Below are 27,986 nucleotides of genomic sequence, written 5' to 3'. Positions count from 1 at the left end.
TATGCCCTTTCAAAGTCGCGCTTGAAGGTTTCACGACCGCGTTTTAGGGAGTCTGGGGCGGCGGTACCTGATGACGTCTACCCAGGAACCAAACACAATGGCGCCTCAGTCAACTCTCTGTATTTGCTCGAGAAAATGGAACACAAAACTAATCGTTCCGATGTATTTTGGGACTAAAACGTCCAAGTTTTGTCTCAGAATCATTTCTTTTTCGTCACTGGAGTCAGAGTTAAGTTTCGATTCGGAAGACTCCGAAATAAACTTCGATCGAGCACGTTCGACAACTGTGAACTCACTGCTTAGAGCTTTGAGAGCAATTTACAATATTTCAAGCGACGAAGGGGAAGACTTCTTTGCGGACGAGTTGCTTGTATATTAGGAATGGAAAGCTAGATACGAAGTGGAGGAGCAGGCAAACGAAAAGCAGGAAAGAAAACTCAGGGACTGCTTTGGATGGTAATTTCGTCAACTAGACATAAGATTCCCACGCGTGTTTATAGCCCGTTTACATTTGTCCTTAGCGAGAATGTATTTTATCAAGGTGTGATTGTTCTGTTAAATCCAGCTTGTGTTTTACTTTCAGTTGAATGCTTCATGTTTATAAGAGCGACGTACGTGTCGCAGTTTTCGAGACTTGATGACCTCCAAAACATTGGCTTCGATCGATTGAAAATCGTATTGTTTGGACCTGTATTTTTGAAGCTGCGGGAAGCAAGGCGGAAGGAAACATTTCATACAATTACCGATTTCACATTGTCACACGTTTTAAGTCGTAACTCCAAATAACCAATGTAAATTGTTCTCAAAGTTTGCAGCGAAATTCGTCGGATAAGCGAAAAGGATGTGTTCCCTAAGCGGTCCGCACATGTTACGCAGTCATATTTTCGACGCTATATCACAGAATCTTTGTCGCACTGCTGATTTCCAAACCTTCGAAAAACTCTGTGAGTCTAACAATTTTGTTATCATGTAATTCTAAAGGATTAATCTTCGACTTTCATCTAAATCGAAAGAGAAATAAGTGTTGGTTAGCGGCGTACAGTTGCGATCTATTTACATATCAGTATAACGCTTCTTGATCATGATCGGATCACACAACTTTGTATGTTATAAATACTGCGGGATTGGAAGATATAGGTTGTAGGTAGTATTTCTGCAAATTGCTGGTTAGCTTTAAGTAGAAAATTTATGAAAATAGCGTTCGAAAGTCTGCGGAACAAATTCCAGTGAGAGTTCTTCAATGGTTCTCACAGATTCAGTTCGCTTGTTTCGGTTCGACAAAATCAACCATCGTTTACGTCTTTGTTGCACCATTAGCCGATCATCGTCAGTTAATTGTACAGTATATCTTTCTTTAAATCTGGAATATTACTGCAACAGCCGATAGCACCTCTGGAAGGCGTTTCTGCGCACTTTTCGAATGTGTATTGCACCATCCTGAAGGAAATGAGAGGACGTGAGATATCCAACCTTCCTGGGTAGACGTCACAAGAGCCGCTAGACCCATTCTCCTCAAACTCGGTCGTGAAACAAAATGGCGGTGTTTTGGAGCTATTTTCGAGATTTCGTCGGGGCACAGAAAATCGAAGATTTAACGGAATCCAGAAATTTTTTCGCAGAACTATTTCAAATAACAAGGAGATTCGTTTTAGCGAAAAAAAATTTTTGGGGTTAGGTGCACTTTAATGTGGAGATAGCTTACCACATTTTTGAGGAAATAAAGAGCGCATGTTTTCTCTCCGTTTTAAGACGTTCAAAGTTATTTTTTCCTTCTCCAGTTTTTGTTTGAGTAACATCAAGCTGGTCGTTGCCTACACGCTACGCTCCAGCATGAAAACAACAACAACAACAACAACAGCGACGACAACAGTTTTGGTCCTTGACGAATTCACATGAAAACAAACCCTAGCAAAGCGTTGTAGAAATGTAAACTTGATGGGCAAAAATGAACAAGGTTGATTGTAAAAAGACACCCTTCGTGACAATATTTTATTTAACATGCCCTGATTGTCGGAGAGATAAAAGGGGAAACGCCGCTCTAGAACTAGTATCACATACCTGGAGTTGTAGGTGCTGGTGTTGGTGTAGTAACAGGAGGTGGTACTAAAATAAAATAACAAAATATAGGCAAAATCAGCAAAATCGTAGAATGTTAAAGTGGTACTATGATCAAATTTTTACCCCTTGGTTTTTTAAGGTGTATCACATAGAATTCCATGAAAGAATAAAAACGCCATTTACCGTTTTCAAATATCTGCATTAGTTCCGGAGATATTTAAGTTTGAAAAATGAGTAAAATATGCAAATGAGATGACTGATGACGTCATACACTCAACCCAATATTATATTAAGTACATAAATAGAGCTATCTCGGTCAATTTGCAGTAGAATCCATTGAAACTTGGTAGGCTAATAGTTCTACAGGAAATACACCTATGGCTATAAAACAATTATGTTCCCATGGCAACTCACTCTTTTCCAGTCCCCACCCACTTGATTTCAATATGTTAGTGATTTTCAGCTTGAAAAACATTAAACGAGGCCATGAACTCGAGCTAACATATCTATATGCTTGCTGGATCGTGCATATGAGACATCACTGGCAAATATCAAAATGGATCACCAAAGGTGGCCAGAAACGCCTTTAATATTGGGCAGGTCTGGAACCCTGTATGTTGCCATGGTAACAAAACTGTTCAGCTCGTATTGTGGAGCACATTTAGTAGAGTGTTACTGCAAAGAATCAAACATTTCTGATACAAATTGGCTGAGATATGTTTCTTCATCACATTTAATCAAAATTTGGTTGAGTGTATGACGTCATCATTTGGCTAATTTGCATATATTAAAAACTTGAATATCTCAGGAACGAAAACAGACATTTGAAAATAGTAAACGGCATTTTTCTCCTCATAGAGACTACTTGTTTATGTTTTAAAATGACTTAGTTAGAAGAGATGCGATTTTCGTCATAGTATTACTTTAAAAATAAAATTCCCACGATCTCTACTTTTTGCTAGAAAGAGTAAAAAGAACGACCACGTTGACGTATGAAGTATCTTTCCACCGCAACTTTAAAACAAACGGATAGAGCATTTGTCCTATCCAAAATGAACTTACAATCGCAAAGTTTCTTTCGTATCTCCACGGCAACGGGTTGGAGTTCCTTAAATGACGCAGATATAAAGACGTTCTCTTGGCTCGATGCAATTTCCCTCAACTCTACTACATCAGCTCCCTTGCCAACTCCAACAGCATATACTGCAACTCCTTTGTTCTTTACTCCTTGAGAGGCTACTGATAGTTCGGTGTAGGGCTTAGATGTTGTTTGCTTTCCATCGGTTATTACAATCAAGACCTGGGGACGTTAAAATAAATATTTTTATTTTGTCAAAGATGAATTCACGTGTCAAACCTTTCATGGAGTTAACAATGATTAAAGAAAGTTTGGAATTATGTCTTCGTTTGTCAAATAGTGGTATGATCGAGAAGCAACAACATCACGGAACATCCAAAGTAAAATAATCTATTAAATCCAGTTAGTCTGATTGCCGCAAGTTTGTTGAAAATCGATTATTCTTTACCTTTGGTACGTTTGATCTCATGCCATTTGCACTCTGGAACAAATCACTGTCTGCAAGGAGAAGAGCTTTATCTGTGTAAGTGAAGCCGCGCTGCCAACGCATTCCATCAAACGCGTTATTCACTTCATCTGTTCCTTGGCGGCTGTTAAATCGGTATACTACCTCAGGGTTGTTACTGTACGCAATAGCTGATATGTGTGTAGCGGCAGGACTGACGTCCAGTTTGCTGACAATCGCTTTTAGGAATCGCTTCATTCTTCCCCAGTTGCTGCGCCCAATACTGCCTGATGAATCGATGACGAATGCAATATCTGCAGTTGGTTTGCATTCCTTTTCTGGTAATAAAAAGGCAAGGATCAATAAAAATAGAACTATTTGCAAGTCAAAGTCTTTAGGATTTGGGGGGAAATAGTTAGAGTTAGAGCTGTTGTTGAAAAGCTGAATATTTGAAACGCTTTTTGTTAAGGTAATCTTTTATATCAAGTATTTCTCTACAAGTTCCTCAACGGTAGAAGGACCATTCAAGTGGGAAAATAAAAAAAATAAAAAAATAAAAAAATAAAAAAAAAAACACGTAGATTTTCAATTATACTTTATATTAGTTCGTTCGAGTTAATTATACATACCACATGGTCCAATTTTAGCCACAGTAACTAGATCACCACTGACACAAGATTGCCTCCTCATGAGACACTCGGACCGATCTTGAACATCATCTGAAGTACAAACAGGGCTAACTGTGTCGGGACATGTGGGACAGATGCACTCTGCCGCATTGTCTACAACTCTGCAGCCTGTGTTGTAAGGGGCGTCACAGCCGTCAGTTTTGCATGGATCTGTAGAAATAAAAATATGTTAATGTGGAGGTCAAAAGTACTAAAAATGGACATTGTTCTCAGGAAACAAAGGAAATGAACACAACCTACCAGGTGGAGTTGTAGGCTGCGTTGTAGGAGTCGTACGTACAGGAGGCACTGAGAGAACGGTAAACATAAATGTTGTTGTTTTAATTGACATAACTAGGAAAACAACAATAACAACACCAACAACAACAACAACAAGAAGTAAAACCGGTATTTCCAGGTAAGCTTTTAACGGCCTATTCGCCAATAATTGGCCTTGGATCAGAGAAAGAGATAAGAATGAATGAAAACTAGAGAGAAACATTACAAATAGTAATCGAAGATTAAATTATTTAAAAAAGACGTTTGAACAATACCTATACAAAAGCCTCTCTTTATCCGATGAACTTTGTCTTGCAATTCGTCGAACGATTTAACTGTGAACACGTTATCAGGTGAGGATGCGATTTTTTCAAGTTCTGATTTGTCAATGTCGTCGCCAATACCCAAAGCAAACACACTTGCTTTCTTTTCCTGTAGTCGCGAGGAGAGAACGTCGAGAGAAGTATACGGTCCTTGGGTAGTTGTTTGCCTTCCATCCGTGATTACAATGACAGGCTGTCAGGTACAGAAAAGGAAACATATATTGAAATGAATAAATGATAAAATGGATGAGATAAATTATCGAAAGAGACAATTTCCTCATTGGTCGCTGCAGTCAGGGTATTACTTAGCTCTTATTAACCGAGCAGGAGGTCTGTGTGGGAGAATCTTGAATGAGGTCGTGAGTACAGACCGAACGCAGTGAGGTCTGCACACAAGACCGATCTTAGTCTTATTAACCGACTAAGATCGGTTAATAAGATGTTCATTATATGGGAAACAAGAAAAAATTAATTCGTTTAATGTAAGTGGTTTGTTTTAACTGACATTTTGCTTGCGAAAGGCGATGACCTGAACTTAATTCTCCCAAAGTTTGCTTGTCTTCTTTACTCTTTTTCCTCTTCAGGAATTTTGGCACTTCCATAAATAAATATTTTTAGAGGAAAATAGTCAATGATTTTGCATTTCAGTTTGCAACTTTTTCACTGCAAAACATTTCCAGTCTAGATGCCGGTCTAGATGGGAAAATCTAGACCGCTTTCAATATCGATTTCAGCCAATCAAATTCGTGAATTTGGTAGCTCTCAATCCTTGTGAGACAGAGCCGTATGATAAAAGACGATCTCACTAAGGTGCGCGAGAACATATAACAAAACAATCATTAACACATGCTCTGAGATTACCCTTGGAACATCTCTCATGCCAGCTGGGGATGTCAACACTTCCTTGTCAGCTAGGTCCATCGCTTTATCAATTCGATTGAAACCTGGCCGACAGACCAGGCGAGCAACCTGCCCGTTGACCTCTGAGACACTGAGACGAGAACCAGTTAATGTGTTCAATTTCAGAACCAACTCAGGGTCGCTGCTGTATCGTATGAGTGCAATGTGACTTCCAGATTGTGAAACGCCAAAATAACGGACCAAAGTTTGGACAAAGTTCAACACGCGATTCCAGTTGTTACCACTACAGGCGGTTCCAGACGATCCAATAATGAATGTGGTATCCATGGGGATTGGACATTGGACACCTGTTTGTCGGGAACAGTAAAAAAATGATATGTCCATGTTATTACTTTTATTTTTGTAGCACCTTCTCAAATTCAAGGTTGAGTATTGTCTGTTCGAAAGAGAAGGAAGCCATCCGCGGGAAGTAACATGGTAAAACTTAATGTGGAGGTAGCTTACTACATTTTTGAGGAAATGAAGAGCGCCTGTTTCCCCTCCTTTTAAACACGTTCAAAGTTATTTTTTTCATTCTCCAGTTTATGTTTGAGTAAAATCAATAAGTAAATACGCAAGCTGGTCGTTATCTGTACGCTTCGCTCCAGCGTGAAAAGAAAAACAACAACAACAACAACGACAGCAAAAGGAAGAACAGTTTTGGCCATTCATACATACATACATACATACATACATACATACATACATACATACATACATAAACTTTATTTAAGCTCGAATTTCAGAGTAGCTTGACCAGCTAATATTTCCGAGCAACAAACAAGACCAACAACAAGAAAACAGCCATTGTAGATACGCAAATTAGTGATCACTCTCTTGTTTATTGCATTCTCCGATCCAGAGCGCCGATTTTAAGATCGCGAAAGATTTGTTTTCGGAGTCTCAAGTCTTACAGTCAAGAAAAAATGCTGAACGATTTGCATAAAGTCCCGTTTCTTGACGTGATGGAAGTGTTTGACGATATTGACGACAAGCTTTACGCGTTTGAACAATTGTACTCGGACATTCTTGATGAGCACGCCCCCGTAAAACAAACACACATCAGAGGAAACCAGGTGCCGTACATGACAGAAGATTGGCATTGACTAGGAGAGCGTTGTAGAAATATCAACTTGGTAGGTACAACTGAACACAGTTGAATGTGAAGACAGTCTTGTGTATATTTCATTTAACATGCCCTGATTAATTGTCGGAGAGATAAAGGGCCAAATACGGCTGTATTACTAGTACCACATACCTGGAGTAGTAGGTGCTGGTGTTGTTGTAGTAACAGGAGGTGGTACTAAGAGAAAATAATAAAACACAAGCTAAGTCAGCAAAATGGTAAAGAGATAAGTATAAGATACTTTGTAAGCTACGGACTCTACTTTCCCCTAGAAAGAGTAAACAGAGCGACCAAGTTGACGTATAAAGTGTCTTAGTAATGAACTTACAATCGCAAAGTTTCTTTCGTATCTCCACGGCAACGGGTTGGAGTTCCTTAAACGACGCAGATATAAAGACGTTCTCTTGGCTCGATGCAATTTCCCTCAACTCTGCTACATCAGCTCCCTTGCCAACTCCAACAGCATATACTGCGACGCCTTTGTTCTTTACTCCTTGAGAGGCTACTGATAGTTCGGTGTAGGGCTTAGATGTTGTTTGCTTTCCATCGGTTATTACAATCAAGACCTGGGGACGTTAAAATAAATATTTTTATTTTGTCAAAGATGAATTCACGTGTCAAACCTTTCATGGAGTTAACAATGATTAAAGAAAGTTTGGAATTATGTCTTCGTTTGTCAAATAGTGGTATGATCGAGAAGCAACAACATCACGGAACATCCAAAGTAAAATAATCTATTAAATCCAGTTAGTCTGATTGCCGCAAGTTTGTTGAAAATCGATTATTCTTTACCTTTGGTACGTTTGATCTCATGCCATTTGCACTCTGGAACAAATCACTGTCTGCAAGGAGAAGAGCTTTATCTGTGTAAGTGAAGCCGCGCTGCCAACGCATTCCATCAAACGCGTTATTCACTTCATCTGTTCCTTGGCGGCTGTTAAATCGGTATACTACCTCAGGGTTGTTACTGTACGCAATAGCTGATATGTGTGTAGCGGCAGGACTGACGTCCAGTTTGCTGACAATCGCTTTTAGGAATCGCTTCATTCTTCCCCAGTTGCTGCGTCCAATACTACCGGACGAATCGATGACGAATGCAATATCTGCAGTTGGTTTGCATTCCTTTTCTGGTAATAAAAAGGCAAGAATCAATAAAAATAGAACTATTTGCAAGTCAAACTCGTTGTTTTTTTGGGTGGAAATAATGAGTTAACGATGCTATTAAAAAGCTGAATATCTCGAACGTTTTTTGTCAAAGTTGTCTTTCACATCAAGTATTTCTCTGCAAGTTCCTCAACGGTAGAAGGACCATTCAAGTGGGAAAATTAAAAAAAAAAAAAAAAAAACACGTAGATTTTCAATTACAGCTTATATTAGTTCGTTCGAGTTAATTATACATACCACATGGTCCACTTTTGGCCACAGTTACCAGATCGCCACTGACACAAGATTGCCTCCTCATGAGACACTCAGACCGATCTTGAACATCATCTGATGTACAAACAGGGGTTACTGTGTCGGGACATGTGGGACAGATGCACTCTGCTGCATTGTCCACAACTCTGCAGCCTATGTTGTAGGGGGCATCACAGCCGTCAGTCTTGCATGGATCTGTAGAAATAAAAATGTGTTAATGTGGAGGTCAAAAGTACTAAAAATGGAAATTGTTCTCAGAAAACAAAGAAAATAAGCATAACCTACCAGGTGGAGTTGTAGGCTGTGTTGTAGGAGTCGTAGGTACAGGAGGCACTGAGGGAACAGTAAGTAAACATGAATGTTTGTGTTTTTAATTGAGAGAACTAGGAAAACAACAGCAACAACAACAGCAACAAGAATAGATTAAACCGGCACTTCCAGTTAAGCTATTATCGGCATGTACGCTAATAATTAGCCTTAGATCAGAGAAAGAGATAAGAAAGAATGAAAACTAGTGGGAAACATTACAAGTAGTACCGTATTTTCTCAATTAAACGACGGACCCCGATTAAACGCCGGCCTCGTATAAACGCCGGGTCCACGAGGCCAATTTTGAAATAAACGCCGGGGCGTTTAATCGAGGCCCCGGCGTTTATTTGCGTTCGAGCCAACAGTTTGATTTTTCCCTTATTAAATAGCACTACTGCGACATACTAGTACGCTATGGTGTTTTGATAATCTTAATAAACGTTCAAAAGGAAAAGTTCGGCTTAACATAACAAGAATAGTAGCTGTACAACAAAATAAACCAAAATGTACGTGTTCGTGTTGTCATTAAGTCTTATTACTGATGACGCACTTTCTTTCGTGTGTTATAGTGCTCACTGTCACTAAAATCGTGAAGATCACTCCCGCGTTTGTTTATGAGCTGTTTCAATCTTGTCTTGAGTTGTCCTTTCTGCGAGGAAATCGCTCATTGAATAGAAATAGGGACTTCAAGGCCGCCTTGTTCCAAGTTGCTAGCTCGGTAGGTTTCCTGTCTCACTTTAGCCGAAATGTTCCCTCCATGTTTTACAAAGAAGCAAAGAGCGAAGAGAGTTCGTTTGGGATGTGTCCGACATTTATCTTCTCATTATCAGGGTCATGCACACGGTAAACAGCCATCGCACACGGATCGTACTTGTTGTTTTCTTCATGACTTACAATAAGACCTTCGCCGATCGCAATATCTTTCCAGAAGTTGACGAGTTTGTTGTTTATGACGATTAAGGTACATTAAAAATCGTAAAGGCGGACGCTTAACTGATAGTATCGAGGAGAACGATGGCGACATTGCCGTTTATACGGAACTTAAAACTTTGTATCCATACTTGCTCCTATTTATTTTACATATTTTTGTTCAGTTCAGTGCCACATGTCCTGATTGTAACATACATGTGCTGTTTATAATGCTGTATCTTTTAGCAACAATCATCCTCCAAGACTCAGGGACAGTTTACCGAATGGAAAAGTCATTTCGTGTTGACAAACTGCCCTAGGTTTCGGAGGATGGGTGAATAAATCAATCTGAAAAAAATGACAGAATATTGCACTTCATAAATAAACGCCGGGCCCCGATTAAACGCCGGCTTCAAATAAACGCCGGGTCCACGAGGCCAATTTTGAAATAAACGCCGGGGGCGTTTAATTGAGAAAATACGGTAATCAAATATTAAATTATTTTAAATGCTTTTTGAACAATACCTATACAAAAGCCTCTTTTTATCCGGTGAACTTTGCCTTCCAAATCGTCGAACGATTTAACTGTAAACACGTTGCCTGGTGAGCTTGCGATTTTTTCAAGTTCTGATTCGTCAATGTCATCGCCAATACCCAAAGCAAACACACTTGCTTTCTTTTGCTGTAGTCGCGAGGAAAGAACTTCGAGAGAAGTATATGGTCCTTGCGTAGTTGTTTGCCTTCCATCCGTGATCACAATAACAGGCTATCAGGAACACAAAAGGAAACATAGATTGGAACGAATAAATGATAAAATGGATAAAATAAATTCTTGAAATACACAATTTCCTCGTTTGCCACTGGAGCCAGTGTATTAGAACAATCACTCGCAAAGGTGTACGAAAACACATATAACAAAACAATCATTAACACATGCTCTGAGATTACCCTCGGAACATCTCTCATGCCAGCTGGGGATGTCAACACTTCCTTATCAGCTAGGTCCATCGCTTTATCAATTCGATTGAAACCTGGCCGACAGACCAGGCGAGCAACCTGCCCGTTGACCTCTGAGACACTGAGACGAGAACCAGTTAATGTGTTCAATTTCAGAACCAGCTCAGGATCGCTGCTGTATCGTATGAGTGCAATGTGACTTCCAGATGGTGAAACGCCAAAATAACGGACCAAAGTTTGGACAAAGTTCAACACGCGATTCCAGTTGTTACCATTACAGGCAGCACCAGACGATCCAATGATAAATGTGGTATCCATGGGAATTGGACATTGGACACCTTTTTGTCGAGAACAGTAAAACAAAACTTGTTATGTCTAATTTAAAACCAAGTATCATCACAAATAATGTGAAAACCGCTCGATAACTTTATCTGCGTTCCAGCATGATTAAAATATTTAGATAAGAATTAATGAGCCGCGATGTATTCACTTAAAAGCAAATCCAAGAAAATCTTCTGTAAAAATATAAAACTTGGTGGGTAAAAATGAAATCCATGTGTGAGGATTCACTAAACTTGCCCGATTGTCGTGGAGATAAAGGTATAAATTCCACTCTTTTGAACAATTTTTTTTTTATTAACTAAATCTTAGGAAGTTATAAAGGAAAAGCTATCCATAGACCAAAACATGTGTATAAAACCTTGAATAGAATGATGATAACGTAGTCTATCGTGTATTATATAATAATCCAAGTAATTCTCGCATTTTGATTGGTTCTCGCCTATGATCTATTAGAGGACAGACGCACGATTGACGTCATCATTTCAAAGTTTTTCCCTCTGTGTTTTGAAATGGCGGAAAGTTTTGAGAATTTAGGTAATGTTTTTCATGACTGGGCAAAAGATAAAGTACAAAAAAGTCTTGTCGAGGCATTGAACAAGAACGAGAAGCATAGTCTAGCAGGAAGGAGAAAGATAAAGCCGTTTCTTTTTTAGAAAATGACCCAGAAAAAATACTCGAGCAGTCTCAGTCGGCAGTCGAGCGAGACTAAACCAAACACAAAGTTAGTCTTGGTAAGCCGAGAACCATTGCCTCATCTCGAATTTAACAAACCCAATAAACAAAATGTTTACGAGATTAATTTATTTAAAACACTGAACTTTTCTCAGTCTCGAAAAAATTGTTGACACAGTGATTGTCTGGAATAAAACATCAAAACCACTTCTTAAAATCAGTTAAAATAAAGACAACCTTGCTTTCCGATGCGAATGTTCCAGTCCGTTTCAGGGCGCAACAGCGAGCAAAGTATAGCTCACTACAGCTCACGGCCAACTGTATCGCAGCTAAAAGCTGTCTCCGACACTATTTCAAACTGATTTGAGAATCACCAACCACAGAGGACACATTTCCACCATCACTAACGCTCCTTTCATTCAAAACTAGAATCGAATGGCCTACGGGTTGACCGCAACCGCAAGTTTTCCGAGCGCAGTTTTTCAACTCCTGCAATATTCGAGGCAACATCCAAGCTTTTCGGCTCATAGGGCTGCTCTGATGACAAAACCTGACTTGACTTATCCAGCATTTTCTTTAAGATTTGTAGATTTCGCAGTTCAACTCTGCTTTTGCTGTAAGGTTTCATTCCACGAGAAGCGACGCTCGAGATCAAGTTTGACAGTGGCATGATTTTCCTGGACCAATTACAATTCTCTCCTACGCGTAGCAACCAATGAGATTGCTTCAATTTGTATAGACAACAGATTACGTCAAATGGCTTTTTTCGTGTTCGCCAAAGTGGGCAAAGGGCGGTTTTCGAGTTATGTTGAAAGATTTTGAAATAAGAAATAAGCTCTATCTGTAGTAGTTTGTTGCGTTATTATATAAAACAAATAGATTCCATGTTGCGGTGCGTCTGTTCAGTAATAGATCACAGAAGACGTCAAAATGTGGTAAGAACATCAGTGACACACTCGGCTATCGCCTCGTGTGCCACTTTTTTGTTCTTACCACATTTTGACGTCATCTGCGATCTATTACTGAACAGACGCACGGCAACATGGAATCTATTTGTTAATTTGGCAAGGTAATTAGTTGTCTGGACGACAACTGGTACCACCGTCATACCTGGAGTTGTAGGTGCTGGTGTTGGAGTGGTTACAGGAGGTGGCACTAAAAGAAAGTAATAAAATAATAACTAAGTCAGCAAATTGATAGAAAGATAAATATAGGGTACTTTGTAAGGCACCACCTGTCTATTTTGCTAGAAAGAGTTTGCAAGTGGTACAAACTTCGTACTTTTGGACGACCATTTACTTAGTACGCTGGACAAAACTGCTCTGAATCGACGTTTTACAGCAAAAAATTAAAATAAACATAGTGACAGAAATAATTTTGTGATTGTCTTAAACTTTACTAAGTTCCACACATAGAAACTTATTTTTATATGCATCACGTAAGAAAGGCTTGCGTTACACCTTGTCCAAATTTGGCAACTGAGTCACAAAAGTATTCAAAATTACGTGATTTCTGAGAAAAATGAGTCACATTTGGAGAGTTGTTTTGCGAAGAAACTCTTTATGTGTGGGTGGATTTTTTTGTCAAGATTTCGACAAAAAAAGCATGAGAAAGACTTACAACTTATTTGTCCACTGAAATACAATATGATCTTATAACTCTGAAGTCGTAAAACTGTTCTTGCCACTAGATCGGTCTTGCGCCTGTTTTGAAGATGGCTGCCTTTTATCGCGCTTCGTACAAGCCACTCTTGCACAAAATACTGTTGTGTCAAAGCGTTGTCAGCCAAGAACATCAAGCACTGCAATTTGTGCTTTTAGGAAAGGTTACGGACTGTTTCTGGGCCCATCTACCGGTGGCTTGCCATTTTCTCGGGCTTTCTTGCATAAACAGTTTGAAATAACTTCGTTTAGTTTGCTTTGTGGCCCTTCAGTAATAGCATCACAACGTGAATCTTTAATTCTCTAAACCACTGATGTATCACAGGATTATAGTGCTCCTTCACAGGATTATAGTGCTCCTTCCTCATGCCATCTCGTCGTATTCACGAAAAGATCCACAAACACACACCGATGTTCTTCGCACAACAACACTGGTCTAACACTACGATGTCGATGTAAACCATAACAATTTTTGTCTTCGAAATCGCGCAATTTTCCGTACTTGTGTGATTCAGTCGGTAAATTTAGATACACTTTAACACAAGCCTTCCTTGCGTGATTTATATGAAAATAATTTTCCATGTGTGGAATTCGGTAAGGTTGGAGATAATCAAAAAAGTATTTGTATCGCTTCGCTTGTTTTAATTTTTTGTTGCAAAACGTCGATCCAGAACAGTTTTGTCCAGCGTACTATAAGGTGTGTTTTCACCGTAACTATAAAACAAACGGGTACCGGACTTATCTTGTTGACGATAGAAAGGAACTTACAATCGCAAAGTCTCTTTCGTAGCTCCACGGCAATGGGTTGGAGTTCCTTAAATGATGTAGATATAAGGACATTTTCTTGGCTCGATGCAATTTCCCTCAACTCTGCTGCATCAGCTCCCTTGCCAACTCCAACAGCATATACTGCGACGCCTTTGTTCTTTACTCCTTGTGAGGCTACTGATAGTTCGGTATACGCTTTAGATGTTGTTTGCTTTCCATCGGTGATGACAATCAATACCTGCAAAAAGTGAAAAAGTTTTTTTCAAGAACGACCTTGTACTATAGTAAAACTCTCTCACTTACCTCTGTTACGGCAAAGTACAATTGCTCTCCATATAATTTTAAGCCCTCACTAACAGTAACTCATCCAGTGATTTTCACTCGAGTGTCGAAACTGATTCGCATTCGGGTTGGTTTTGTTTTATTACGCTAAGATATTGGCTTAGAAAACACACGCCGCTTTCCCATCGAATCGGATGTAAAGAGAATTAATGTGGCTGGCTGGCGAACGTTTTTCCGCGTTTTTTGCAAACTAAATGTATGTAGTTTTAGTTCTGGCTGGTTCACTGTGTGTGTTCTTTGTGATTGACCAGGGTAGTAAGTTTGCTTTCGATTCTACGGCACTCTGTTACGAAACTCTTGTTCTACATGCAATACACTTGGTCCGAGTACTTTATGTTTGTTGACAATCGTACACAACTGTTTACCTTTGATACATCTTGTCTCATGCCATTTCCAGCCTGGAATAAATCACTGTCTGCAAGGAGAAGGGCTTTGTCTGTATAAGTGAAACCGCGCTGCCAACGCATTCCATCAAACGCCTTGTTAACGTCATCTGTTCCCTGGCGGCTGTTAAATCGGTAAACCACCTCAGGATCGTTGCTGTACGCAATAGCTGATAAGTGTGTAGCGGCAGGACTGACGTCCAGTTTGCTGACAATCGCTTTTAGGAATCGCTTCATACGTCCCCAGTTGCTCCTTCCAATACTTCCAGATGAATCGATGACGAATGCAATATCGGCAATTGGTTTGCATTCCATTTCTGTTAACAAAAACAAGGCAAGGGTCAAAAAATACAGAACTGTTTATAAGTTAAACGCGTTCCTTTTACTAATACGGCATTTTTTTTTTTTGCGGATGTCCTACATAAAAAGTATTACTCTAGAAGTTCGTTAACGTTTTATGTCTGATTGGAAGGAACATTTAAAGAAAGAATATTAAAAAGGATCGCAGATTTTCAATTATACCTTACATTAGATCGTTTGAGTTAATTATACATACCACATGGTCCACTTTTAGTCACAGTCACAAGATCACCACTGACACAAGACTGCCTCCTCATGAGACACTCAGATCGATCTTGAACATCATCTGATGTACAAACACGGCTAACTGTGTCGGGACATGTGGGACAGATGCACTCTGCTGCATTGTCCACAACTCTGCAGCCTATGTTGTAAGGGGCGTCACAGCCGTCAGTCTTGCATGGATCTTCACAAATAAAAGTGTATTAACATTGAGGTAAAAGGTATTACAAATGAAAATTGTCCCAGAAGACAAAGGGGCCGAGCACCACTTACCTGCCGAAGTTGTGGGTTGCGGTGATGGCGTCGTTCGTAGAGGCGGCACTGTGAGAAGAGAATGTTAGATAATATTAATCCTATACATTTACATTTACATTTGACCAGTTGAAGAGATATCAGCTGAGCTTCTTTGACCGAGGTTTAGCAAACTAAAAAAATCAGGCAAAGTGGGAAACACCAGGTTCCACTTTCTCAATTTATGCTACTTTAGCGAGAATTGAAATCATGCACTGTTCCTGACAAGTGAAACATCAGTTTGTATTAGAAAAGGGTCAGGGGTAAGTTACTCTTGATCGTCTTTTGCTTGTATACGACTGGAGTAGGAAGTAAGTAATTAATTAGACATAATTTAAGGCTGGAACTGAAGTAGGAGTATGATGTGAAGATTGATATATTTGTTCCGTGAGAAGAGAGCAATACCTATACAGAAGCCATTCCTTATTTGCTGCACTTTGCTTTCCAAGTCGTCGAATGATTTAACTGTAAACACGTTATCAGGCGAACTGGCGATTTTTTCAAGTTCCGATTTGTCAATGTTGTCGCCAATACCCAAGGCGAATACACTCGCTCTCTTCTTCTGCAGCCGCAAGGAGAGTGCTTCGAGAGGAGTGTACGGTCCTAAATTAGTAGTTTGTTTTCCATCCGTGATTACAAGGACAGGCTGTAATGTTCAAAATACAACAGAAAAGAAAATGGATAATTAAATTGAACAAGATATAAGTACTTACATAATTTTAATTTTAATTTTTTTTTAAAATTTAAAATTTAAAATTTTTATAAGTACTTACATAATTACTTATGCACTATCTAAAAATAATTTTGACAACCTCCAGTACTGAGATCGATATCTGTGTGCTCCTTTACGACTAGTATTAACTGATTGATTGACAAACACAACAAAAAAACGGGCGTAGGTGACCAGGACCTTGGACAACTTGTGACGTCTCACTTCATGACGAAAGATATTTTTTTATGACAAAATGACCGAGAAAATTATTTTACTGTGATTAGCCGCGAGCAGACAAATTTATCACTAATTTTCAATTCGCGCTCAAGTGTAAATTAGTACGCGATAGTTCAAAATTTCGTCACTAATATAAATGAGTGGTCGTATGAAAGCTTGAGGCATTCAGGATTAACACTGTTCCTGATAACTGAAAAAAAAAAAAAAAAAAAAAAAAACGAGATACTACTCGTAGTGTAAATCTTTAAATTGCCCTCGCATTCATTCGATTACCTATACAGAACGGATATCAAAGGAGGAAGAAGTGATTACAAAATTACCTTTAAGGCGCCCCTATTAATGTGTTGTTCAAGAATCAAAAAACAAAATAAAACAAAAAAAATCACTCAAATACAACTTTTCAATAGTTCAAGAGTTAAAGCACGGAAATACGGAAGTTGTACAATATCCTCGGATCCCTGATTCGCGTCTTTTCAGACGAAGGATTCACAACGATCAAAAATCCAACGCCCCTCTTAGTCTTCGCGGCTCCAAAGTATGTGCGAGGTTGAAGTAATATATCAAACACTCAAGACCGCGTTTGACCTTTCCGAGAAGAGAGTTGAAAATACAACGCGCAGCGGAGTATTTTTGACGAACTTCGACGTGGTTAAAAGTCTTTGCAAATTTTACCAATGCTTTATGCCCAACCTTCTTAAAAGAAAGAATAAACGACAGTTATAATCCATAACGTTATGGACAAATGCCATCAATATTAAGAGTTTTTCTGATATTTCAGGCAAGCACTACACAAAGCCTAGCGGTAGCATCGACAACCATAGTTGCATGCACAGATAGACATACATCCTTTATTACTATGGTTACTAAAAAAGTATTCTTCAATTTTCTCTGAAGCGGCGGTTTATTAAACAGGAAATGTAAAGACCCATCTCACAGGCATATTAGAGGATAAGAAGCATTCACACAATTTTTAGCATTATGTATTAGTTTACCCTTGGAACATCTCTCATGCCAGCACTACTTGTCAACACCTCCTTGTCAGCTAGTTCCATCGCTTTATCAATTCGATTAAAACCTTTCTGCCAGCGTAGGCGAGCAACCTGTCTGTTGACCTCTTGGACACTGAGAAGTGAGCCAGATAATGTGTTGAATTTGAGAGCCAATTCAGGATCTGTACTGTATGGTATAAGTGAAACGTGAGTTCCAGATGGTGACACGCCAAAAACACTGACTAAAGTTTGGACAAAGTTCAACAGGCGAATCCAATTACGACTGCTACCAATGCTCCCAGATGAGCCAATGATAAATGTAGTATCCATAGGAATTAGACAATTGCCACCTGTTTGGGGAAAGAAGTAAAGTAAAACTCTAAACGTCGACAATTGAACATACAACAATGAAAATGTAAAAAGTAATCGTATTCTATCCTGCATATCCTGCACTCTAGCGCTAAAAAATAAAAAAAATCTAATGGCGGACTCGTTTTTTAACATAACTTGTTTTTTAGGCAAAATAAATCCTTGGAGAAGTATGAAGTTGGGGGAGGGGGAGGGGAAGAGAAGGAAAACAGTGTTGGTCAACAATAGAAACCTTTTGTGATGGAGGAGTTTCACAAATTTAATAAACGAAGAAGACCTGGCAGGAATTATGTGAGCAGTTCAGAAGAAATACAAACAACGGATTACCTCAATGTACTCTAATAGCGCTCTACTCTAATTATAACAATATGGGTACTCACGTACTGTACAATAGGATGGCTCATTGGTATAAGGGCACTTATTCAAAGAGGAGCGCTTAATAGAAAGGGATGCTCACTAGACGGAGGGCGCTAAATCTAATTGTGAAGGAAATGCTAAAATTACACAGGATATATGCCATGCTAAGTTTCTGCTGGAGATATTACGATAAGGCGTTCCCTATAAATAAGAAGTACTGAAGTGAAGTCTTGAATGCAATAGAAATGTAATACTGTACCATATTTTTCGTTGGGATCTTTAGGGACACAATCGTTATCACAACCATCAAAACAGCATTTTTGATCATCTGTGCAGTCGTTGTCTCGTTGGCATTTATCTTCTCGCAGAGGATTCGGATCGCTGGGATTCTTAACATATACACATACTTCTTGGACCCCATTTCGTGGCTTGGGACATCGACCAGGTTTATCTAAAAAAGGCGAAATTATATTTTGTGGGGATAAATGAAATGAAAGAGAGATGACCAAACTTTGGACAACACCTTTACAAAGTAGTCGCCCATCCTAGGACTTTAGAAGGGTAATAGGAAACCTACCCACAACACACTTGGGTCTAAATGGCCTTGTAACTCTAGTTCCGGGTATTTCTCTGCCTCCATCGTCCACACAGAACGCATCAGACCCTTCAACCTGAATGGGGTCAAATTTGCCACCCCGCGTGCAACTCGGGATAAAACGGCCTGGCAGATAGCTTCTTAACGCTTCCAGGTAAGCTTTCTGGCATTCGGTAGGATTGGGACCTGTATGAAATAAAATAACCTCAACAGTTGATCGTCTTCATAAATGATTGACCTTTAGATTTAGACTCTGTTTTGATAGGTCTGCAAATCACAATGGATAAGTAAGTTCTTTTTTTCACGCAAAGTGATCCATACCCCATACAGGGAGGCTAGAAAAAATCGAACTCGCTTCATGCCAAGGAAACCGGAGTTCGTTCGGAGAGACGTCACTTTTACCTGATCTACTCTACCCTTACTCGTGCAATTCTTGTTTTAACGACAATTACATTTATGAAGCAACGTTTTGCGAAAATGTAATGAAAGCTTCAACAGTGCTCTGGCATGTGACCTCTGCGATGCTGACGTTTTACTACCAGTTCTAGATACGAAGTGACCGGGAACTGGCCAAGCCTTCGAATCCTGTCTCTAGTATCTGAGCAACAGAAGAACGCTACTCGAAGTGCGTCCTTACAACATCTGAATCCAAAATCCTTTAGAATAAATTTAAGAAAATTTTGCCATCTATTATTAGATGCTATTATTCGAATGACATTCCTTTATCTACTCGTAATAAGCCAACTAGAAAACTATTTACTAAAAACACTTAACAAGTTTTATTTTGCTCAGTATTAATAATTTAACATCATATCTTTATTTACTGTATGTTTACTCTTTCCTCTCTTATACTAGTTTTCTTTTACCCTAAAATATATGTATGTAACTAAAGGACATATAATTAGTTTACTATATTTTGCCATTTCCTCTTCTTTTTCACTGCACTTGTTTGCGAACAATAGTGTATTCATGTCGTCAAGTGGAGAAATAGAAAATACAAATACAAATGGTGACGTATATTCATTCATGTCACGGTTTGAGCTAACTTTCAATCACTTTGGGAAGCTAAAGAGTAGGTAAACATGACCTGATGAGAATGATTAATTTTTCTAGGGTAGCAAGTGCCAGAGAGCTGCTGTGTCTTCGGTGGAGTCATAAAAATGATTGTATTCTCTATTTTCCAATTGCCCATAATTCACTCTGTTTGCCCCCCTCCCCCCCCAAATTTTGCATAAACTATTGTTGTGAAATGCTCTTGGGAATATGTAGACCCCCCATGCGTATTTCACAACAATAGCTTATGCAAAATTTGGGGGGCAAACAGAGTGAATTATGGACAATTGGAAAACAGAGAATTGAGGAAAAAACGTAATATTGATATTGATCTACGTATATTACGTACCATAACAATTTGGTTGATATGGGCGAGGTGTGTCTGTTCCCTTTATGGCCTTTCCGTTGTTGTCTACACAGTAGCACATTAATCCTTTACACTGAATAGGATCAAAGGATCCATCTCGTCGGCAATTTGGTGCAAAAGCATCTGCCGAACCTTGGAGAGCTGCCTCACGCTGCCTTTCACATGGTGTTGGAAGTCGATTTGGAGGGTCTGATTCTATAAAAATGGCAAAAAGTAGAGAATGAAAATGAATTGAAAAATAAAATAAAATAAAATAAATAAACGATTTATTTGATAGTAATACGATAAATGCCTTGACTTTAAAATACAGTACAAAAAATCACAGTTTTGGTCGAGTCTGTTTTAAAGTGGTACTATGATCAAATTTTTACCCCTTGATTTTTTTGGTGTATCACAAAGAATGGCATGAAAGAATAAAAACGCCGTTTACCGTTTGCAAATATCTGCATTCGTTCCAGAGATATTTAAGTTTGAAAAATGTGTAAAGTATGCAAATGAGATAACTGATGACGTCATATACTCAACCCAATATTATATCAAGTATATAAATAGAGCTATCTTGGTCAATTTCCAGCACAGACCACTGAAACTTGGTAGACTAATAGTTCTACAGATAGCACACCTAAGGCAGTAAAAAATTCTGTTCCCATTGCAACTCACTCTTTTCCAGTCCCCACCCACTTAATTTCAATATTTTAGTGATTTTCAGCTCAAAATATATTTAAAAAGGCCATGAACTCGACCTAACATATTCATATGCTTGCTGGATCATGCATATGAGGCACCATTAGCAAATATCAAAATGGAATGCCAAAGGTGGCCAGAAAAGCCATTGATATTGGGGAGGTCTGGAACCCAGTATGTTGCCATGGTAACAAAACTGTTAAGCTCATATTGTGGAGCACATTTAGTAGATCTTCCTGAAAAGAATCAAACATTTCTGATACAAATTGGCTGAGATATCTTTCTTCATTATATTTGATGAAAATTTGGTTGAGTCATCACTTAGCTAATTTGCATATTTTAAAAACTTGAATATCACTGGAACGAAAAGAGATATTTGAAAATAGTAAACCGCATTTTTCTTCTCATACAGACTACTTGTTTATGTTTTAAAATGGCTTAGATAGGAAAGATGGGATTTTCGTCATAGCACCACTTTAAAGAAATTTTCACCAATACCAGCAGTACGTTGTTGTGATTCCGGACAATGTTTTAATTTACAACATAGTAACTATCCAGAGAAACTACGAATATTGGCTCCGCAACTCAAAGTAACGTAATTCACTTGGATTTCAATCGGTTATTTCGCAGAGTAGACATTTAAACTGGCGACTTCCACACATAAAAACGTGCAAATGTTTACCAGGGGTCGGTGGGCAGCTTGGAACGTCCGGTAACAGAGTTTCATTGACGCCTAAATTGAGACCATTGCCGCCAACACAAAAGCATTTATTCCTGTAACACTGGACTTCTTTGTAACGACCATCTGGATGACACTTGGGAACATAACGTCCTACATAGGAGAAGCGTGATGATTCTTGGTACTGTCGTTGACATCTTGTCAGTCTCCAACCTTACGGGTATAGAAAAGTGAAGACTACTATCAGAGAGAATCAAAAATCACAAGGCTTGGTCCCAAGCAAGAACAAAGTAGAGTGTTCTATTATTGAAGAAAAAAAAATTATCTTACCCTGGAATTCACAGTTTGGTTTAATAAAGCGTGCTTTTGATGTGCCTGGAATTGCTATTCCACGGCTGTCCACACAAAGACATACTGAACCCACACATTGTGTCGGATCGTAGCTACCATCTGCTTTGCAACGAGGAACAAATCTACCAGGGAGGAGACGGAGCAATGCTGTTTTAAAGTGACGCCGACATTCTGTTCGTCTCTTCACTATTTGCAAGAGAAACGATAAAGAAGAGCAGGTCTATGTAAGTAACCTCTCGCGTTTCATCAATTATATATTGGGCATACCGAATTTCCTCAAATTGTAAGTCATTTCTGCCGTTACCTTGTGGGTCACAATCCGGCCAACCTCTTCTTTTAGTGCCTTGGATCTCTCTTCCATCCTCGTCAACACACCAACAATCCCAGCCGGTGGTACATTGCACGGGGTAATAGGAACCATCTTCCTGACACTGTGGTACCCACCGACCTACCACATGGCGTTCGGTTGCTGATTTTCTTTCCTTCTGACAAGGGGACAGAGGAAGGGCTAAAAACAGTTCAGAACATGACAAAAACGTTAAGACATGCATCAGATGCGTGACAATGTTAAGTAAGGTACCTTTCGTGTGGATAACTCACGAAATCCATCCAAAAAAATGGATTTGTATAGGAAATCCGAATACACTTTTTCCAGCACAGATAAATGTTCAGAAAACCATTATTTTAAAATACAGAGAAGAAATCAACTTTCTAGTCTACCTGGCGTAGCATCGCAAGATGGGAATGATGGGAGCAGCTTAGCTGAAGCCTTGACTCGTGTTCCTTGTTGGTCTACGCAGAAACACACAGATGCTTCGCACTGTACAGGGAAGTACTTTCCATCAGGTGTACAATGTGGTACGTAGGTGTTACTGTAAGGTAAGTTATACGCTTTCTCGTACTGTCTCTGGCAAAGAGTCTGTGGTTTACCTGTAAACAATTCAACGTTTGATTAGTTCTAAGTAGGAATAATACGTTTACCCCAAGATGTTGAGGCTTAATCAATTTTTGAGGAAAAAGTAAGCTCGAGACTGTTCTAAGTTTCGGCTAATATACATCAAGCTAAGGTATAGGGGTACAATAAATATGCGCGAAGATTATGAGGACTTTGATAATTACATTAGAATGGAGGATAACACGTGGGCACTAAACTCTCACACAACTGTAAAGTTGATGGTGGTGGAATTAAAAAAAAAATTCAGTTTTCAGAAGTAATAAAAAAAGTCAACGAAGTTTATCTATCATAAATAACATAGACACAGTAATTTCAGCCGTTGTGCATGGTACTTTCGAAATGGGTTTTCGAGCCACGTGCATGCCTGCCCCATGCAAGAGATGGGTCAGAAGTCACTTAACTTTTACATTTAACTTAAATTTTTACAATTATATGGCCCTTTTCACGGTTAACGTTCCTCATTTCCATTACAATATAATCTAGAGTGTACGTGAGGCATTTTAGGGCCAATTTGTTCTTTCAATCCGAAATTTCCTTGCATCTAAGGGAATTAGAATGTAATGCGAATGAGAGAAAACTAACCGTGAAAGAGCTATTGATGTGACATGTCAAAAACAGTCTTAAACCCAAGGTGTATATGTCACACAAAAAAATAAATAAATAAAAAATAAATAAACAAATAAAAAAAAATAACCTCCAGTGGCACACGATGGCCATCCTCTTGTTACACCCACACTAATGATTGATCCTGATCGACTAGTACACCAGCAGTAACCACCTGCACACTGCACTTCATCGTACGTTCCATCTGGAAGACACCTGGGTGCATAACCACCTTTTGCATACGAGCGACGGGCGACAGCTTCCTTATATTTTTTCTGACACTCGGTGGGCGAATCAACTACAAATCATAAGTAAAACCAACATGGTAAGAATTCGGCCTATTCGCTGCAGTATGATAAAGACGCCATTGCGGGTTGATTTGTAAACAGGTAAGGTCCAGAGTTTGTTACCACCTTCGTGTTTGTTTACTGTCTAAAAACTGGCGATCTCTAAACAACAACTGTTCCGGAGATCTACCACTTCTAAAATGAATTACGTTTCGTATTCTATAGTAAATGTGCGTTTGACTCTTAAAACCAAATATTTTCCTTGTGTTATGAAACAACAAGCATACCGAATTTAAGACAGTTTGGAGGACTGTACGCCGATTTTCGACTCCCTGGAATTTCTTTTCCATTTCGATCGACACAGAAGCAAACGGTAGTACGACACTGGAGATTTTCATAGCTGCCATCTGGTCTGCAGCGTGGAACATATCGACCCACCACATAGTTCGTTAATGCTGCTTGATACTCTTGTCTACATTTGGTGTCCGTAGGGGCTGTAAGCAAGAAACGTTACATATAAGTACCTCTCAAGTTTCGCGCTTAACTTTAGCTATGGCTTAAAGATGTATCTTCCATCCAACCGCAGTATCCACCATGACAGTATATAATGAAACAACAAGTCTACTCTAAATTAACTTTATTTCGATAGCCAAAGAGGGGCCTAAATCGCGTCTCACTTATCATGTGGGAATTATCACTAGGTGTCCATTTTGATTTTTGATGATGTTCGAGGTGTTACCCATCCCAATTTAGTTATCATTTCTACCATTTGCAGTTAACGTATCCATTAACTTTCTACCCCCTCCGGAAACAACATGGCAAAAATGGCGTCTCCAGAGAAGAATTGTCTAGTTTCAGCAAATGACCTTCTTACCTATGGGACGCCATCTAGTTAACCAGTTGTCGTACCATCGATTGAGAACCTGTGGCGTGCGTCTTGGAAGCTCATCAAATGGATAGAAGAAGACCCTTGATCTGTCGGATGTAAGATCCTCCAGTTCTTTTTCAGGAGTATAGGGCCGTACGCCAATTGCATATATAGGAATGTCGCGGTCCCTTAGTCGCTGCGATGCTCGCGACAAAGGAGTGTATGGGACTTGGTCTCTGTCTTGTGGACCATCAACCAAGAGGATTACGAGCTATAAGGTAAAAAGATATCGAGTCGCAGGACATCTAAAGGTATTTAAAAATGATCTATTTACAGTGGCATAACAGATCGCAATACCGTGAACGTTTCAAATAGAAATGCAACCATTTTGAAATGCGCTAAGAGCAAAGATGACTCATTGTTGTCGCAATAGGCGAAACTTGTTAACTTTAGCTGGATTATGAAACCAGCTCCTCTTTGGTTACGTTAGACTTCGTCACGTTTGGCAACCGAGTAATATACTGGCTGACATTTACTTTGAGCCATGTATAGATAAAGAAACTTGCTTATATTCCGGTAACAGATTACAATCTCTCAACAGTTGGAAGCTGGTATTCATACTTTTAACGGTCACACTGGTGTAAACAGGCAAATCAGGGTCTTCTTGGGGGAAATCTTATCGTTAACTGGCGAAATCTTCACTTTGCAAGCTATTTCATAACATCAACTTACCCGTGGCACATCTTTTCGCATGCCAGACTGAGGAGTGAACAAAACGTTGCTAGCCAGTTCCACAGCTTTGTCAATACGCGTGCTTCCTCTCGTATAACGCATGTCATCAATACGACGTTTGACGTTTTCCGGTGTGTACTGGGGTCCTTGCAAAGTGTTGAATCGGAATGTTACTCGAGGTTCCGAGTTAAATGCAATGGCACTGTAACGGACACCATCTGGTGATGCACCGAGTGTGTCAACCACTGTCTTGGCAAAAGTTTGGAATGCATTCCAAGTCTGCGGTGTTGTTCGAGGCGATGACCCCAGAAGAAACGCTACATCTGCTGCAGGATAGAGGCCTAAAAACATTCAAAAGATTTGTTATTGAACCGTATTTCTGTAACTCAGACATGCCGAATATTTTCACGAGAGATATAAAACGCAGCCTCAACAATGGAGCTGGTTTTGTTTTAATTTACGCTATCATGGCATACAAATTCTATGAATATATCAATTTATATTACAAGACAACGCATAAGCAAGATAATAACCAACTTCCAAAAACAAGTACGGATGTATTTTGTAGAGAGGAAGTCCTCCTATCTGAAATTTAGTTTTGCCAGCCTCTTCTTCTTCTGGAGAGCTACTGCAATCAACTTACCTCTACCGCGTATGTAATCTCTCCAGCTGTTCCAAAGTTTTGGTCCAAACTTTGGTAACCGGCTAATAGGTTCTCTGTAAATATTTTTCGGTCGTGAAGCGACGTCATTTAGCTGCTGGTCATCCACGTCTGGCCCTACCCCAAGTACATAAATTTGAACTCCACGGTCTTTCAGTCCCCGTGACGCAGTCACTAAAGGTGTGTACCCTTCCGGATAGCTCGACAGCGAACTTGCTGTTATCACAAAAAGGAGCTACAACAAACAAATTAATACTTATTAAGAATCAGTGCATTTACTAGCCAGGTAACTATATGGCTCATTTGAAAAGAACTTTAAAATTTTTCCGATTGGATAACTGAGATGATCAACACGTTAATGTGGTTCAAAGCGTACATAGTATAACCAACTGAACTTTAACTTACATTACATTTTTTTCAAGCAGTGGTAAAATTCACTCTTCAGTACTAAAAAGAACGTGATACTCGCGAAAGGTATCTCTCTTTCAAAGGCTTTTTTTGCAATTAACAGTTATTACCTATTCTGCGACAATGTTACCTAAAATGCGAGGTGGATTGAAACAAACAAAACAAAACAAAAAGTAGCAGTAATAATCAATCTAAAAGGAAATTAAATAAGTAGGAAAGTTCTTTTAAATTAACGGTGCTCTTGGCTGCAAGCAGGAAGATAGCCTGACAGCCTTTATCCTTACAGGGTAAAAACAAATGCCATTATTTATTTAATAAGTGACTGGTAATAAAATGAGGTATGCGCGATAAAGCTCGTTTGTTTAGATACAATATGGTACTTTTACTACAGCACAGAACGCACCTTGGGCACCCATCTTCTCATTCCATTTTCTTCCGTAAACAAGGACCTGGAAGCCATTAGCAGACCACGATCAAGTCTAGGTCTTCCTCGTACCAAGGGAGCTTTATCCACAGCGCGCTTTACTTCGTAGTTATTAGGTAATTCGTCATTAAAGTTAAACAACATCCTAGCATTGTTTCCGTAAGTAACCATTCCGACATTTGCAGATCTGGGTGCAACGTGATAACGGTCTACTGTCCTCTTAACTATATCTTTGAAGTCTCTCCACATCTCAGGTGAAACATTGCTCGACGCGTCCACAACAAAACCGATGTCTACAGCTACCCAGCGATCTGAATAGAAATAAAGGGATGTTCCATAAGTTGCTTTGAATAGACAATACATGAAATATTCAGCACAATGCAGGCCACATCTAAACTTTTTTCTATGGAGCCATCTTATTAGTTTATACAGAAATATACGTTGTGTTTACATCGATAACAGGAACGCAAGGGCTGTTTCCATAATACATGGGTGCATCTTAAAATACCTTTTGTCCTACACCGTTATGTGCAAGTAAAACTAAAAGTAAGCGTGAGGTAAGCATAACTTCACCCAACCTCTTAAGTATGTTCTCCAGTTTTCTACTATTGTCAGGCGCCTCTGTGGGAGGTCTTTGACAGAGCTGACAGGTCTAAAAACGTTCTGTGGTCTTGACGCAATATCTCGCAAGTTCTGTTCGGGGACCTTGTCTCCGACACCCAGAGCATAGACCTCTACCACTTTGTTTTTGAGAGGTAAAGATGCCCGGTCAAGTGGAGTGGATGGCTCTTGGTCTGGGTCTTGTCCAGAGTCTGTGATTACAAACAGAAGCTGCAAAAATATAGAAGGAGAATATTATTGTTTAGGTGTTGATAAGATTCTCTGCAACAAAAACAGGTCCAGTTTTCAGACTAGATAGTTCTATGTCGCATGACATTACATGACATGAGCTAGATGGAATCCTAGTTCCTTAAGCTTCCCAATAGTTCCAATAACAAATTAAACTAGACTGGAGGGAGGCACAGTCAGAGTAAAATAATGAACACTCTGGGCAGCGCAGAACCATCGTACAGTAAAAAGTAACGCAAACGTCAAGAAATTTAGATCTTTGTTGCCTACGAATCGTCAGAAAACGCGATGCACTTT

The 27,986-nt window shown here is 39.3% G+C and overlaps 1 protein-coding gene across 2 annotated transcripts in view; it reads right to left on the bottom strand.

The window, feature by feature from the left end:
• The window catches only part of LOC110055000 (uncharacterized), a 64,600-nt gene that overhangs the window by 33,139 nt on the left and 3,475 nt on the right, over positions 1-27,986 (bottom strand). The window contains exons 6-40 of one of the 2 annotated variants that reach the window (XM_089276601.1): positions 27,419-27,671; positions 26,820-27,151; positions 25,991-26,243; positions 25,348-25,688; positions 24,622-24,886; positions 24,035-24,241; positions 23,552-23,758; positions 22,623-22,832; positions 22,207-22,410; positions 21,882-22,088; positions 21,555-21,764; positions 20,171-20,383; positions 18,751-18,954; positions 18,433-18,624; positions 17,451-17,797; positions 15,915-16,155; positions 15,492-15,539; positions 15,193-15,402; positions 14,619-14,953; positions 13,912-14,149; positions 12,593-12,637; positions 10,460-10,806; positions 10,037-10,277; positions 8,579-8,626; positions 8,279-8,488; positions 7,670-8,004; positions 7,206-7,443; positions 7,010-7,054; positions 5,713-6,059; positions 4,804-5,044; positions 4,511-4,558; positions 4,211-4,420; positions 3,585-3,919; positions 3,121-3,358; positions 2,059-2,103 (exon numbers count right to left, since the gene is read on the bottom strand). In XM_089276601.1, the coding sequence (XP_089132727.1) occupies positions 2,059-2,103; positions 3,121-3,358; positions 3,585-3,919; positions 4,211-4,420; positions 4,511-4,558; positions 4,804-5,044; positions 5,713-6,059; positions 7,010-7,054; positions 7,206-7,443; positions 7,670-8,004; positions 8,279-8,488; positions 8,579-8,626; positions 10,037-10,277; positions 10,460-10,806; positions 12,593-12,637; positions 13,912-14,149; positions 14,619-14,953; positions 15,193-15,402; positions 15,492-15,539; positions 15,915-16,155; positions 17,451-17,797; positions 18,433-18,624; positions 18,751-18,954; positions 20,171-20,383; positions 21,555-21,764; positions 21,882-22,088; positions 22,207-22,410; positions 22,623-22,832; positions 23,552-23,758; positions 24,035-24,241; positions 24,622-24,886; positions 25,348-25,688; positions 25,991-26,243; positions 26,820-27,151; positions 27,419-27,671 (7,690 nt within the window). The remainder of the gene's footprint in view (positions 1-2,058; positions 2,104-3,120; positions 3,359-3,584; positions 3,920-4,210; positions 4,421-4,510; positions 4,559-4,803; positions 5,045-5,712; positions 6,060-7,009; positions 7,055-7,205; positions 7,444-7,669; positions 8,005-8,278; positions 8,489-8,578; positions 8,627-10,036; positions 10,278-10,459; positions 10,807-12,592; positions 12,638-13,911; positions 14,150-14,618; positions 14,954-15,192; positions 15,403-15,491; positions 15,540-15,914; positions 16,156-17,450; positions 17,798-18,432; positions 18,625-18,750; positions 18,955-20,170; positions 20,384-21,554; positions 21,765-21,881; positions 22,089-22,206; positions 22,411-22,622; positions 22,833-23,551; positions 23,759-24,034; positions 24,242-24,621; positions 24,887-25,347; positions 25,689-25,990; positions 26,244-26,819; positions 27,152-27,418; positions 27,672-27,986) is intronic. The other variant, XM_089276602.1, reaches the window with a different exon arrangement.

The sequence above is a fragment of the Orbicella faveolata genome, unplaced genomic scaffold, assembly GCF_042242905.1.
Source record: "Orbicella faveolata isolate gen_17 unplaced genomic scaffold, um_ofav_v1 contig_46, whole genome shotgun sequence".
NCBI lineage: Eukaryota > Metazoa > Cnidaria > Anthozoa > Scleractinia > Merulinidae > Orbicella > Orbicella faveolata.
The sequence above is the reverse complement of the archived record's forward strand: the minus strand, read 5'-3'. Positions and strand labels throughout refer to the sequence as shown.